Source organism: Entelurus aequoreus, linkage group LG18 (assembly GCF_033978785.1).
Source record: "Entelurus aequoreus isolate RoL-2023_Sb linkage group LG18, RoL_Eaeq_v1.1, whole genome shotgun sequence".
NCBI classification, from domain to species: Eukaryota; Metazoa; Chordata; class Actinopteri; order Syngnathiformes; family Syngnathidae; genus Entelurus; species Entelurus aequoreus.
Genome location: NC_084748.1, coordinates 4,826,511 through 4,838,816, shown reverse-complemented (window position 1 = coordinate 4,838,816; position 12,306 = coordinate 4,826,511). Strand labels below are relative to the sequence as shown.

At 43.1% G+C, this 12,306-nt stretch overlaps 1 protein-coding gene across 2 annotated transcripts in view; it reads left to right on the top strand.

Moving 5' to 3' along the window:
• The window catches only part of xpo1a (exportin 1 (CRM1 homolog, yeast) a), a 40,025-nt gene that overhangs the window by 10,964 nt on the left and 16,755 nt on the right, over positions 1-12,306 (top strand). For both annotated transcript variants that reach the window (XM_062026327.1, XM_062026325.1), the window contains 7 exons: positions 10-191; positions 3,902-3,950; positions 4,021-4,140; positions 6,765-6,893; positions 6,953-7,111; positions 9,940-10,122; positions 10,195-10,333. In XM_062026327.1, coding sequence (XP_061882311.1) covers positions 10-191; positions 3,902-3,950; positions 4,021-4,140; positions 6,765-6,893; positions 6,953-7,111; positions 9,940-10,122; positions 10,195-10,333 — 961 coding nt within the window. The remainder of the gene's footprint in view (positions 1-9; positions 192-3,901; positions 3,951-4,020; positions 4,141-6,764; positions 6,894-6,952; positions 7,112-9,939; positions 10,123-10,194; positions 10,334-12,306) is intronic.

The following is a 12,306-nucleotide window of genomic DNA, read 5'->3' as shown; positions in this document are numbered from 1 at the left end:
TTCTTCTAGATCCTGAAGCAGGAGTGGCCCAAACACTGGCCCACCTTCATCAGCGACATCGTGGGCGCCAGTCGCACCAGCGAGAGCTTGTGTCAGAACAACATGATCATCCTCAAGCTGCTCAGCGAGGAAGTCTTTGACTTCTCCAGTGGACAGATGACTCAGGTGAAGGCCAAGCACCTCAAGGACAGGTGAGTCTGAACAGCAAGGATAATAGATGCCGCTACTTGACAGCAGCCAACAGGGGGCGCCCTTATTTCAGGCTCAGCCAGAGCCGTGTATAGAGAGTATGAGCAACTCGGTTTCAGAGTTGGACCCAAACATGGCAGCCTATAGTCACGGGAGGGATTTTTGACCAATCAGAGAGAGTGTGGCCAGAGAACCGCTTAAATCAGGCGTCAAACTGTTTTTCATTGAGGGCCACATCGCAGTTATGGTTGCCTTCAGAGGGCCGTGTTTAAAAGTGATTAATATACAGTATGAATATGTGTATAATTTTCTATGTATTTGATTATTTTGTCTTTTTTTACGTACACTGTACAACAGTGGTCCCCAACCACCAGGCCGCGGCCCAGTACCGGTCCGTGGACCGATTGGTACCGCACAAGAAATTAAAAAAAATTAAATAAAAAAAATTAAATCAACATAAAAAACACAATATATACGTTACAGTGTTTCCCACACATTCATTTATTTGTGGTGGCCCGCCACGAAAGAATTACGTCCGCCACAAATATTTAAAAATAAATAAATAAATAAATACATTATTTATTTTTGTCCTGTCCAGTTTCTCAGGCAAATCATATAGTTGATGTAGATGCCCATATAGGCTGTTCAGATTTACTTTACAAAAGAGAAGTGTAGGATACTTCTCTTGTTGCCTTATTTGTATTTGACCACTACTGTTTTCTGTTTATTTGTTACTGACTGTGGCAGGACACCTCTGCCTCTGTTTCACTTTATGTTGCTGGTAAATAATATGGTTGTAGTAGTAGGCTAAAGTTCAATTATTTAGTATGCACTAATTAAAGGGGCAGAGCTTTAAGAGACATTTTAGCTTTTATATTTTATAAGATATATTTTTTGTAAGAACCACAATTAATAAATATATTTCAGTGAATAACTTATTGTTGAAATCTGTATATAAATATGTACATAGTGTTGTAATTATATTGTAAAATGGATGGATGGATGGACGTTTAAAACAAAACTGTTATTATTAATTAGTAAGTATACATTTTTTGAGCCTTTTTAGAGAAAATTATATCATTGTAGTCAATTATGCAAATTACTTGATGTCATGGTGACCACGCCCATAGCCACGCCCCCACCACCACAGGTATCTTGCCATTTTATGGGAAACACTGCGTTATATATCAATACAGTCTGCAGGGATACACTCCGTAAGCACACATGATTGTATTTCTTTATAACAAAAAAAAAAATACCATTACCCCCTATTACCCCGACTCAGCCTATCCCAGCCGCCCAGGTGCAGCTGGGGTAGACAAGCGGTAGGAAATGGATGTATGAATGGATAGCGCTCCGTTCCCCGTGCAGCTTTAAGATTCTGATAACTGTTTGATTCCCCTCATCCCGACCCACAGGCAGCATTTAAAAAAAAGGCTCAGCCGGTATCACGGACCGAAGAAATGGTCAAAGGAATCAAAGCAGCAGTTTCAGGCCTGCTTTAATTGAACTTTGAAGTTGCATCAAAAAATTACGACCAACTCGCCAACACTCTGGCGTCATGCATTGGCTTCTGTGAGGACATGTATGTGTAGACTAAGACCTTCTGCATTGGCTTCTGTGAGGACATGTATGTGTAGACTAAGACCTTCTGCATTGGCTTCTGTGAGGACATGTATGTGTAGACTAAGACCTTCTGCATTGGCTTCTGTGAGGACATGTATGTGTAGACCAAGACCTTCTGCATTGGCTTCTGTGAGGACATGTATGTGTAGACTAAGACCTTCTGCATTGGCTTCTGTGAGGACATGTACTGTATATGTGTAGACCAAGACCTTCTGCATTGGCTTCTGTGAGGACATGTATGTGTAGACCAAGACCTTCTGCATTGGCTTCTGTGAGGACATATACAAACCCCGTTTCCACATGAGTTGGGAAATTCTGTTAGATGTAAATATAAACGGAATACAATGATTTGCAATTCAACCCATTTTCAATTGAATGCACGACAAAGACAAGATATTTGATGTTCAAACTTATAAACTTTTTTTTTTTTTTTTGCAAATAATAATTAACTTAGAATTTCATGGCTGCAACACGTGCCAAAGTAGTTGGGAAAGGGCATGTTCACCACTGTGTTACATGGCCTTTCCTTTTAACAACACTCAGTAAACGTTTGGGAACTGAGGAGACACATTTTTGAAGCTTCTCAGATGGAATTATTTCCCATTCCTGCTTGATGTACAGCTTAAGTTGTTCAACAGTCCGGGGGTCTCCCTTGTGGTATTTTAGGCTTCATAATGTGCCACACATTTTCAATGGGAGACAGGTCTGGACTACAGGCAGGCCAGTCTAGTATCCGCATTGTCTTGCTGAAATAAGCAGGGGCGTCCATGGTAACGTTGCTTGGATGGCAGCATATGTTGCTCCAAAAGCTGTATGTACCTTTCAGCATTAATGACGCCTTCACAGATGTGTAAGTTACCTATGTCTTGGGCACTAATACACCACCATACCATCACACATGCTGGCTTTTACACTTTGCGCCTATAACAATCCGGATGGTTATTTTCCTCTTTGGTCCGGAGGACACGACGTCCACAGTTTCCAAAAACAATTTGAAATGTGGACTCGTCAGACGACAGAACGCTTTTCCACTTTGTATCAGTCCATCTTAGATGAGCTCAGGCCCAGCGAAGCCGACGGCGTTTCTGGGTGTTGTTGATAAACGGTTTTTCCCTTGCATAGGAGAGTTTTAACTTGCACTTACAGATGTAGCGACCAACTGTAGTTACTGACAGTGGGTTTCTGAAGTGTTCCTGAGCCCATGTGGTGATATCCTTTACACACTGATGTCGCTTGTTGATGCAGTACAGCCTGAGGGATGGAAGGTCACGGGCTTAGCTGCTTACGTGCAGTGATTTCTCCAGATTCTCTGAACCCTCTGATGATATTACGGAGCGTAGATGGTGAAATCCCTAAATTCCTTGCAATAGCTGGTTGAGAAAGGTTTTTCTTAAACTGTTCAAAAATTTGCTCACACATTTGTTGACAAAGTGGTGACCTCGCCCCATCTTTGTTTGTGAATGACTGAGCATTTCATGGAATCTACTTTTATGCCCAATCATGGCACCCACCTGTTCCCAATTTGCCTGCACACCCGTGGGATGTTCCAAATAAGTGTTTGATGAGCATTCTTCAACTTTATCAGTATTTATTGCCACCTTTCCCAACTTCTTTGTCACGTGTTGCTGGCATCAAATTCTAAAGTTAATGATTATTTGCAAAAAAAAACATTTATCAGTTTGAACATCAAATATGTTGTCATTGTAGCAAATTCAACTGAATATGGGTTGAAAATGATTTGCAAATCATTGTATTCCGTTTATATTTACATCTAACACAATTTCCCAACTCATATGGAAACGGGGTTTGTATATGTGTAGACCAAGACCTTCTGCATTGGCTTCTGTGAGGACATATGTTTGTTGAATTTTGGTGCTGGGTGATTTTTTTGTCCGCACCATGACTAGGGAAGGTTGTTTGGATTGGGTCATATAAATATTTGTATATTATATAAAAACCTCCCCAGCTAAATTGCTTATTGGCCCGCGGGCCGGAGTGTGGTCACTCCTGCATCTGATTCTGAAAGCGCTGGCCGTCATCGTTGTCCTAACTTGACCCTCACCTCTCCTCCTCCTCGGTCTTGCAGTATGTGCAACGAGTTTTCACAAATCTTCCAGCTGTGCCAGTTTGTGATGGTAAGAGCTCCTCGCCACGTTTTGTCTGTCGATGTCCTCGCTGGCGCTTGACCTTCCTGCTTCTCTCCAGGAAAACTCCCAGAATGCACCGCTGGTGCACGCCACACTGGAGACTCTCCTGCGCTTCCTCAACTGGATTCCCCTGGGCTACATCTTTGAGACCAAACTCATCAGCACGCTGGTCTACAAGGTCAGCATTGCTGTTCTTGGTTGTCATAAATACTTAGGCCCAGTGAACAATGTCACAATATCATTGACATAACTGGCTTTTTTCATTGGCTAAACAATGTTTTTAAAGGCATGCTAACATTTGTTTGCTACAGTTAGCATGTGTCATGTAACAAGTTGTGACACTGAGGCAAAGGATTGAAAAATTCTAACATGGTGTAACACCGGGCGGGCCGCGTTGAACCGAGGTGGTGGGGCCGTATTAAAATGGTGTAAGACCTGGCAGACCTTGTAAAGGATGTGGTGGGCCACATTAAAATGATGTAAGACCTGGCGGGTTACATTAAAATGACTTGGAAGGCCACATTAAACTGATAAAAGAGCTGGCGGGCTATTTTAAAGTTATGTGGCGGGCCCACGTTAAAATGAAGTGGCGGGCCATATTAAAATGATGTAAGACCTGGCGGGTTACATTAAAATTACTTGGCAGGCCACTTAAACTGATATAAGACCTGGTGGGTCATTTTAAAATGATGTGGCGGGCCACAATAAAATGGTGTTAGACCTGGCGGGCCACAATAAAATGGTGAAACACGGGGCGGGCTGAGTTAAAATGACGAAAGACCTGGCAGACCGCATTAAAATGATGTGGCGGACAACATAAGTCAAGTCAACTTTATTTATATAGCACGTTTTCAACAACTTTTAAAAATGATGTAAGACCGGGCAGGTTACATTAAAACGACTTGGCAGGCCACTTAAACTGATATAAGACCTGGCGGGCTACATTAAAATGGTGTTAGCCCTGGCGGGCCACAATAAAATGGTGTAGCACCGGGCGGGCTGAGTTAAAATGATGTAAGACCTGGCAGACCGTATTAAAATGATTTGGCAGGCCACTTTAAAATGGTGTAAGACCCGGCGGGCCACCATAAAATGGTATAACACTGGGCGGGCTGAGTTAAAATGACGTAAGACCTGGCAGACCGCGTTAAAATGATGTGGCAGGCCAAAATAAAATGGTGTAAGACCTGGCGGGCCACAATAAAATGGTGTAACACGGGGCGGGCTGAGCTAAAATTACGTAGGACCTGGGAGATTGCGTTAAAATGATGTGGCGGGTCACGTTAAAATGATATAAGACCTGGCAGGTTACATTTAAACGACTTGGCAGGCCACATTAAACTGATATAAGACCTGGTGGGTCATTTTAAAATGATGTGGCGGGCCACAATAAAATGGTGTTAGACCTTGCGGGCCACAATAAAATGGTGTAACACGGGGCGGGCTGAGTTAAAATGACGAAAGACCTGGCAGACCGCGTTAAAATGATGTGGCGGACAACATAAAAATGATGTAAGACCTGGCAGGTTACATTAAAATGACTTGGCAGGCCACATTAAACTGATATGATGACCTGGCGGGCCACGTTAAAATGGTGTTAGCTCTGGCGGGCCACAATAAAATGGTGTAGCACCGGGCGGGCTGAGTTAAAATGATGTAAGACCTGGCAGACCGTATTAAAATGATTTGGCAGGCCTCTTTAAAATGGTGTAAGACCATAAAATGGTATAACACTGGGCGGGCTTAGTTAAAATGACGTAAGACCTGGCAGACCGTATTAAAATGATTTGGCAGGCCACTTTAAAATGGCGTAAGACCCGGCGGGCCACCATAAAATGGTATAACACTGGGCGGGCTGAGTTAAAATGACGTAAGACCTGGCAGACCGCATTAAAATGATGTGGCAGGCCACATTAAAATGGTGTAAGACCTGGCGGGCCACAATAAAATGGTGTAACACGGGGCGGGCTGAGCTAAAATGACGTAGGACCTGGGAGATTGCGTTAAAATGACGTGGCGGGTCACGTTAAAATGATGTAAGACCTGGCAGGTTACATTAAAACGACTTGGCAGGCCACATTAAACTGATATAAGACCTGGTGGGCCACGTTAAAATGGTGTTAGCTCTGGCGGGCCACTTTAAAATGTTGTAACACCGGGCGGGCTGAGTTATAATGATGTAAGACCTGGCAGACCGCATTAAAATGATGTGGCAGACCGCGTTAAAATGGTGTTAGATCTGGCAGGGCACAATAAAATGGTGTAACACCGGGCAGGCTGAGTTAAAATGACGTAAGACCTGGCAGACTGCGTTAAAATGACGTGGAGGGCCACGTTAAAATGATGTAAGACTTGGCAGGTTACATTAAAACGACTTGGCAGGCCACATTAAACTGATATAAGACCTGGCGGGCCATTTTAGAATGATGTGGCAGGCCACGTTAAAATAGTGTTAGTACTGGCGGGCCATAATAAAATGGTATAACTCAGGGCGGGCTGAGTTAAAATTACGTAAGACCTGGCAGACCGCGTTAAAATGATGTGGCTTGAGGTGGTTGAGCTGCATTAAAATGATGTAGGACCGCATTAAAACAAAGTGGCAGGCCAGGTTTGTCCCCAGGGCCTTGAGAGTGACAGTTTAGAGAAGTGTCTGGTACCATGTGATACATACCAAGATATGGCACAGCGCCACTTCAGCCTGGCAATGGTTGGCGTGGTAAAGTGCTAACTTGTTGAGGTGCGCCAACAAAGCAGCGTGTCCCAGATGTTTGCTCGCTGTTCAACAATACCATGTTGTTGCAGTTCCTCAACGTGCCCATGTTCCGCAACGTGACGCTGAAGTGTTTGACGGAAATCGCCGGCGTGAGCGTGAACCAGTACGAGGAGCAGTTCGCCAACCTCTTCACTCTCACCATGTGCCAGCTCAAACAGGTGAGTCCACTTTGGCAACACTCCACACCACCCGGACTCATCCTGACGCCCACACTCAGATGTTGCCGCTGAACACAAACGTCAGAGTGGCCTACGCCAACGGGAAGGACGACGAGCAGAACTTCATCCAGAACCTCAGCCTGTTCCTGTGCACCTTCCTGAAAGAACACGGCCAGCTGGTGGAGAAGAGGCCCAACCTGCGAGAGACCCTCATGGAGGTTTGTTGAACATACTTCCTCTTTCTTACTCCATGATTGAAAAGGAGTAGGAAGAAGCAGAGCTTTTTTTAATCCTACTAAAATCCTATTTTTTAATTTGCAACACATTTTAAATCAATGACTTACAAATACAATAGTTGTCTTAAATAGTTAAATAATTCACATAATGAGACAAATAACATTTTAATAAGGTTCAAAATGTTTATCAGGATTCCACTTTTTTTCTGCTTTGTAAATACTTTTGAATTGTTTCTTAAAGGTGATTACATTAATACATTGTTTATTAACCATCATTTATATCCAGATACTGACACTCGAAATGTTTTAAGTGTTGCACGTGCATACACATCTTTTAAAGCAGCCCTAACTATCTTTTCAACCTTCATCAAATATTTCCATAACTTTTGGGATGACACATGGACTTACAACTAGCTGAATGTGTCATGGCCTGTATCGCTCTCACTGGCACTTAGCGTCTGCCACACAAAAAAACGACAAATGTGCTGACTTTCTTAGCGGCATGTGTCACTCCCCCTTTCCCCATTCGTAAAAAAAAGACGGAAGTCGGTGCAAACGCCTACCGCCAGAAAAGTAAAAGAAGAAGAAGAACGACTGCGTGTAATTACTGCTATCATGGCCGAAGCTGCAAAACAACCAAAGAAACGAAAAGTTTTGTCTGAGGAGACAAAAAAAGAAAAAAGGAGGTTACCCGGACAGTCAGGGATCAACATTGTCCCGGCTTTCACTCTCTGGCGTCATCTCAAAGTTGAGGAGAGATTTTCAGTCCATTGATTGATTGATTGATTGATTGAAACGTTTATTAGTAGATTGTACAGTACAGTACATATTCCGTACGATTGACCACTAAATGGTAACACCCAAATAAGTTTTTCAACTTGTTTAAGTCGGGGTCCACGTTAATCAATTCATGGTACAAATATATACTATCAGCATAATGCAGTCATCACACAAGTTAATCATCAGAGTATATACATTGAATTATTTACATTATTTACAACCCGGGGGGCGGGATGTGAAGGGGGTTGGGGCTGGGGGGTTAGGTTTGGTTGCTATCAGCATACTTCAGTCATCAACAATTATATAATCTGAGAAAATGACATTGTAACACTTTGTAGGATATGTACAGCGAGCGGTGAACATAGTGAGCTCAGAAAGCATAAGAACAAGTACAGGTATATACATTTGATTATTTACAATCCGGGGAGGGGGAGAGGGTTAGGCTGGGGTTGTAGAATGACACCTCTGTCATGGCCTGTATCGCTCTCACTGGCACTTAGTGACTGCCACACGAAAAACTACAAATATGCTGACTTGCTTTGCGGCATGCGTCACTCCCCCTTTCCCCATTCGCAAAAAAAGACGAAAGTCGGTGCAAACGCCTACGTGCCGCCGGAAAAGTAAAAGAAAAAGAACAACGACTGCGTGTAATTACTGCTATTATGGCCGAAGCTGCAAAACAACCAAAGAAACGAAAAGTTTTGTCTGAGGAGACAACAAAAGAAAAAGGGAGGTTACCCGGACAGTCAGGGATCAACATTGTCCCGGCTTTCACTCGCTGGCGTCATCTCAAAGATGAGGAGGGATTTTCAGTCCATTGATTTGATTGATTGATTGAAACTTTTATTAGTAGATTGTACAGTACAGTACATATTCCGTACGATTGACCACTAAATGGTAACACCCCAATAAGTTTTTCAACTTGTTTAAGTCGGGGTCCACGTTAATCAATTCATGGTACAAATATATACTATCAGCATAATACAGTCATCACACCAGTTCATCATCAGAGTATATACATTGAATTATTTACATTATTTACAATCCGAGGGGCGGGATGTGGAGGGGGTTGGGGCTGGGGGGTTAGGTTTGGTTGCTATCAGCATACTTCAGTCATCAACAATTATATAATCTGAGAAATGGACATTGTAACACTTTGTAGGATATGTACAGCGAGCGGTGAACATAGTGAGCTCAGAAAGCATAAGAACAAGTACAGGTATATACATTTGATTATTTACAATCCGGGGAGAGGGTTAGGCTAGGGTTGTAGAATGACACCTCTGTCATGGCCTGTATCGCTCTCACTGGCACTTAGTGACTGCCACACGAAAAACTACAAATATGCTGACTTGCTTTGCGGCATGCGTCACTCCCCCTTTCCCCATTCGCAAAAAAAGACGAAAGTTGGTGCAAACGCCTACGTGCCGCCAGAAAAGTAAAAGAAAAAGAAGAACGACTGCATGTAATTACTGCTATTATGGCCGAAGCTGCAAAACAACCAAAGAAACGAAAAGTTTTGTCTGAGGAGACAAAAAAAGAAAAAGGGAGGTTGCCCGGACAGTCAGGGATCAACGTTGTCCCGGCTTTCACTCGCTGGCGTCATCTCAAAGATGAGGAGGGATTTTCAGTCCATGCTGCCTTTGGCTCTGTTCCTGCTAAACTAGGAAGTGACTTTTGATGTTAAAACAAAAAAAAAAAGCTTCAAGCACACCTGTGAAGTGAAAACCATTTCAGGTGACTACCTCTTCAAGCTCATTAAGAGAATGCCAAGAGTGTGCAAAGCAGTAATCAGAGCAAAGAGTGGCTATTTTGAAGAAACTAGAATACAAAACATGTTTTCAGTTATTCACCTTTTTTTGTTAAGTACATAACTCCACATGTGTTCATTCATAGTTTTGATGTGACTATCTACAATGTAAATAGTCATGAAAATGCATTGAATGAGGAGAAGGTGTCTCTAAACTTTTTGGTCTGTACTGTATATCTCCAAAGTGATAATTGTTCCTACTTCCTGCTTGTGGTTACAGGCCCTGCATTTCATGCTGCTGGTGTCCGAGGTGGAGGAGACGGAGATCTTCAAGATCTGCCTGGAGTACTGGAACCACCTGTCGGCAGAACTTTACAGGGAGAGTCCCTTCTCCACCTCCAGCACGCCGTTGCTATCTGACGTCCCACCTCGACGACACCTCTACCTGACCGTCCTCTCCCAGGTGGGACATTTGGCCTCCAGGCGCCCTCGGCGCTCCCTGGCATCTTCTTCACTTTGTCTTCTCTCATCTCAGGTGCGTCTGCTGATGGTGAGCCGCATGGCCAAGCCCGAGGAGGTTCTGGTGGTGGAGAACGACCAGGGGGAGGTGGTCAGGGAGTTCATGAAGGACACGGACTCCATCAACCTCTACAAGAACATGAGGGAAACCCTAGGTAGGCATTGGAGACCAACCAGTTATATGCGCAGATATTTAGCATTTTGACCTATGTCAGTTTCTGCATTTTTAAAATGTATTTTACCTTTTTTTCCCCAACTCCAACAGAACTACATCCGTAGATGCTATACATAATACCAGTTTTTAATATTTAAAACAATCAATAATTAGTGAAATGGATAGTAATGAGGAAAGTTCTCTGAGCCCAATTGTCAGGTTCAAACACTGATGACATCTATTAAACAAGACAAGAAGCAAGGAATTAAACAGGAGAAACGCGTACACCTGTACCCTTGTACAGCAGTGTCACCACGCTCTGACGAAAGATTGTACGCCTCCTCTTTTATTTGGACTTTCCCTGATTACATGGCAACAGCTGTTTCTAAGGGATGGGGGTCGTAAACAGCCGTCGCCTTTGATTAACAACAGTTCAAAGAAAAGGTTGTAAAACAGTTCAAAGAAGAGGTGCCTGGAGCTTGGGCAGGTCATGCTTTCTCTCCGCTTTGTAGATCTCGGGTCAAGACTAAATCTTTCTGTGGATTACAATACATCAAAGAAACAGAACACCTCCATGTTGCTTCCCATCTTACACAGTGGAGTTTTACAAGCCTTCTTGGTAGGATCAAAGACAGCTTTTGTCCTCTCGCAGGGCGAGCTGAACTCAAAGTAACACAAAGTTTTGTAATAATTTAGATACAATTATTCTGACACCAATTTTCTATTGATTTAATTAATTTAAGAATTAAAAGTACTCTCATTGTCAATCATTGTCCCCCAATATGTTTTGATATTTGACTGGGCACAGTTGAGTTCTTGTGAGAATTCTTCTTCGGTCTAGTCAACCGCGGCACTCATGTGGCCACACCCCTTTTCTCTCCTCCAGTACATCTCCTCTGCTTACTTGTCAACACTTCCATTTTGAAAAAAACGGGAAATCTAGTTTTTGTCCTTTTCTGGCGCCCTCCTGGTCTTGTGTAGTTTGTTTTAACTCCTGAGGCGATGGCGTCGCTCGACAAGCCTCTGTCCGCAACACTCGGAGTGTGCGCTCATTAAAGGAGCGCCACGAGTTTCATGTAACGTCATTCAATCAAACGGGAAATCTAGTTTTTGTCCTTTTCTGGCGCCCTCCTGGTCTTGTGTAGTTTTGTTTTGGCTACCGCAGCGATGGCGTCGCTCGACAAGCCTCTGTCCGCAACACTCGGAGCGTGCGCTCATTAAAGGAGCGCCACGAGTTTCATGTTCCGTCATTCAATCAAATAACGCGACAGAGATGGTCGGACATGAAGACCACCGAAAAATGCAAATTTTGTGTAAATATCTTGACAAATATGAGATTATAGGAGTGAAGAAGAGCAGGCAGCAGCTCACACATTCTCATTCTTTCTGGAACATCCAGGAAGAGATGTCAGCCATCTTGAAAAATGTCTCAACTATAATCGACATGAAAGAGCCCAGAATTGTTTTTATTGAAATGTTGACAATATTGCAGGAGGAAACCTTACAATTTATTAAATACATAAAAGTGTTATAAAATGAAGGAGATGAGTTATTGTGATGTAGATCAGTGTTTTTCAACCACTGTGCCGCGGCACACTCGTGAGATATTTGTCTGGTGTGCCGTGGGAAATTATGCAACTTCACCTAATTGGTCCAAAAAATATTTTCTGCTAATCAATAATTATAATCTGCAAATAATGTGCCGTTGCTTAGTGTCAGTGCTGTGTAGAACTCGGCAGGGTAACCACGTAAGACTCCATGTCAGTAGGTAGTTCATTGCTTTGTAAAAGTCGGAATGTGTCGGGTGAGACGAGGACGGTTTGTTGTGATCCCAATATGCAGACCACAGCGGGAGGCAGCGTGTAGGTAAAAAGGTATGGAATGCTTAAACTAAAAATGAACAATAGGGAAAGGAAAAGGCAATGGCTATGCAAAACTAAAGTAAAACTGAACCGGCTACGACGTAAACAGAAA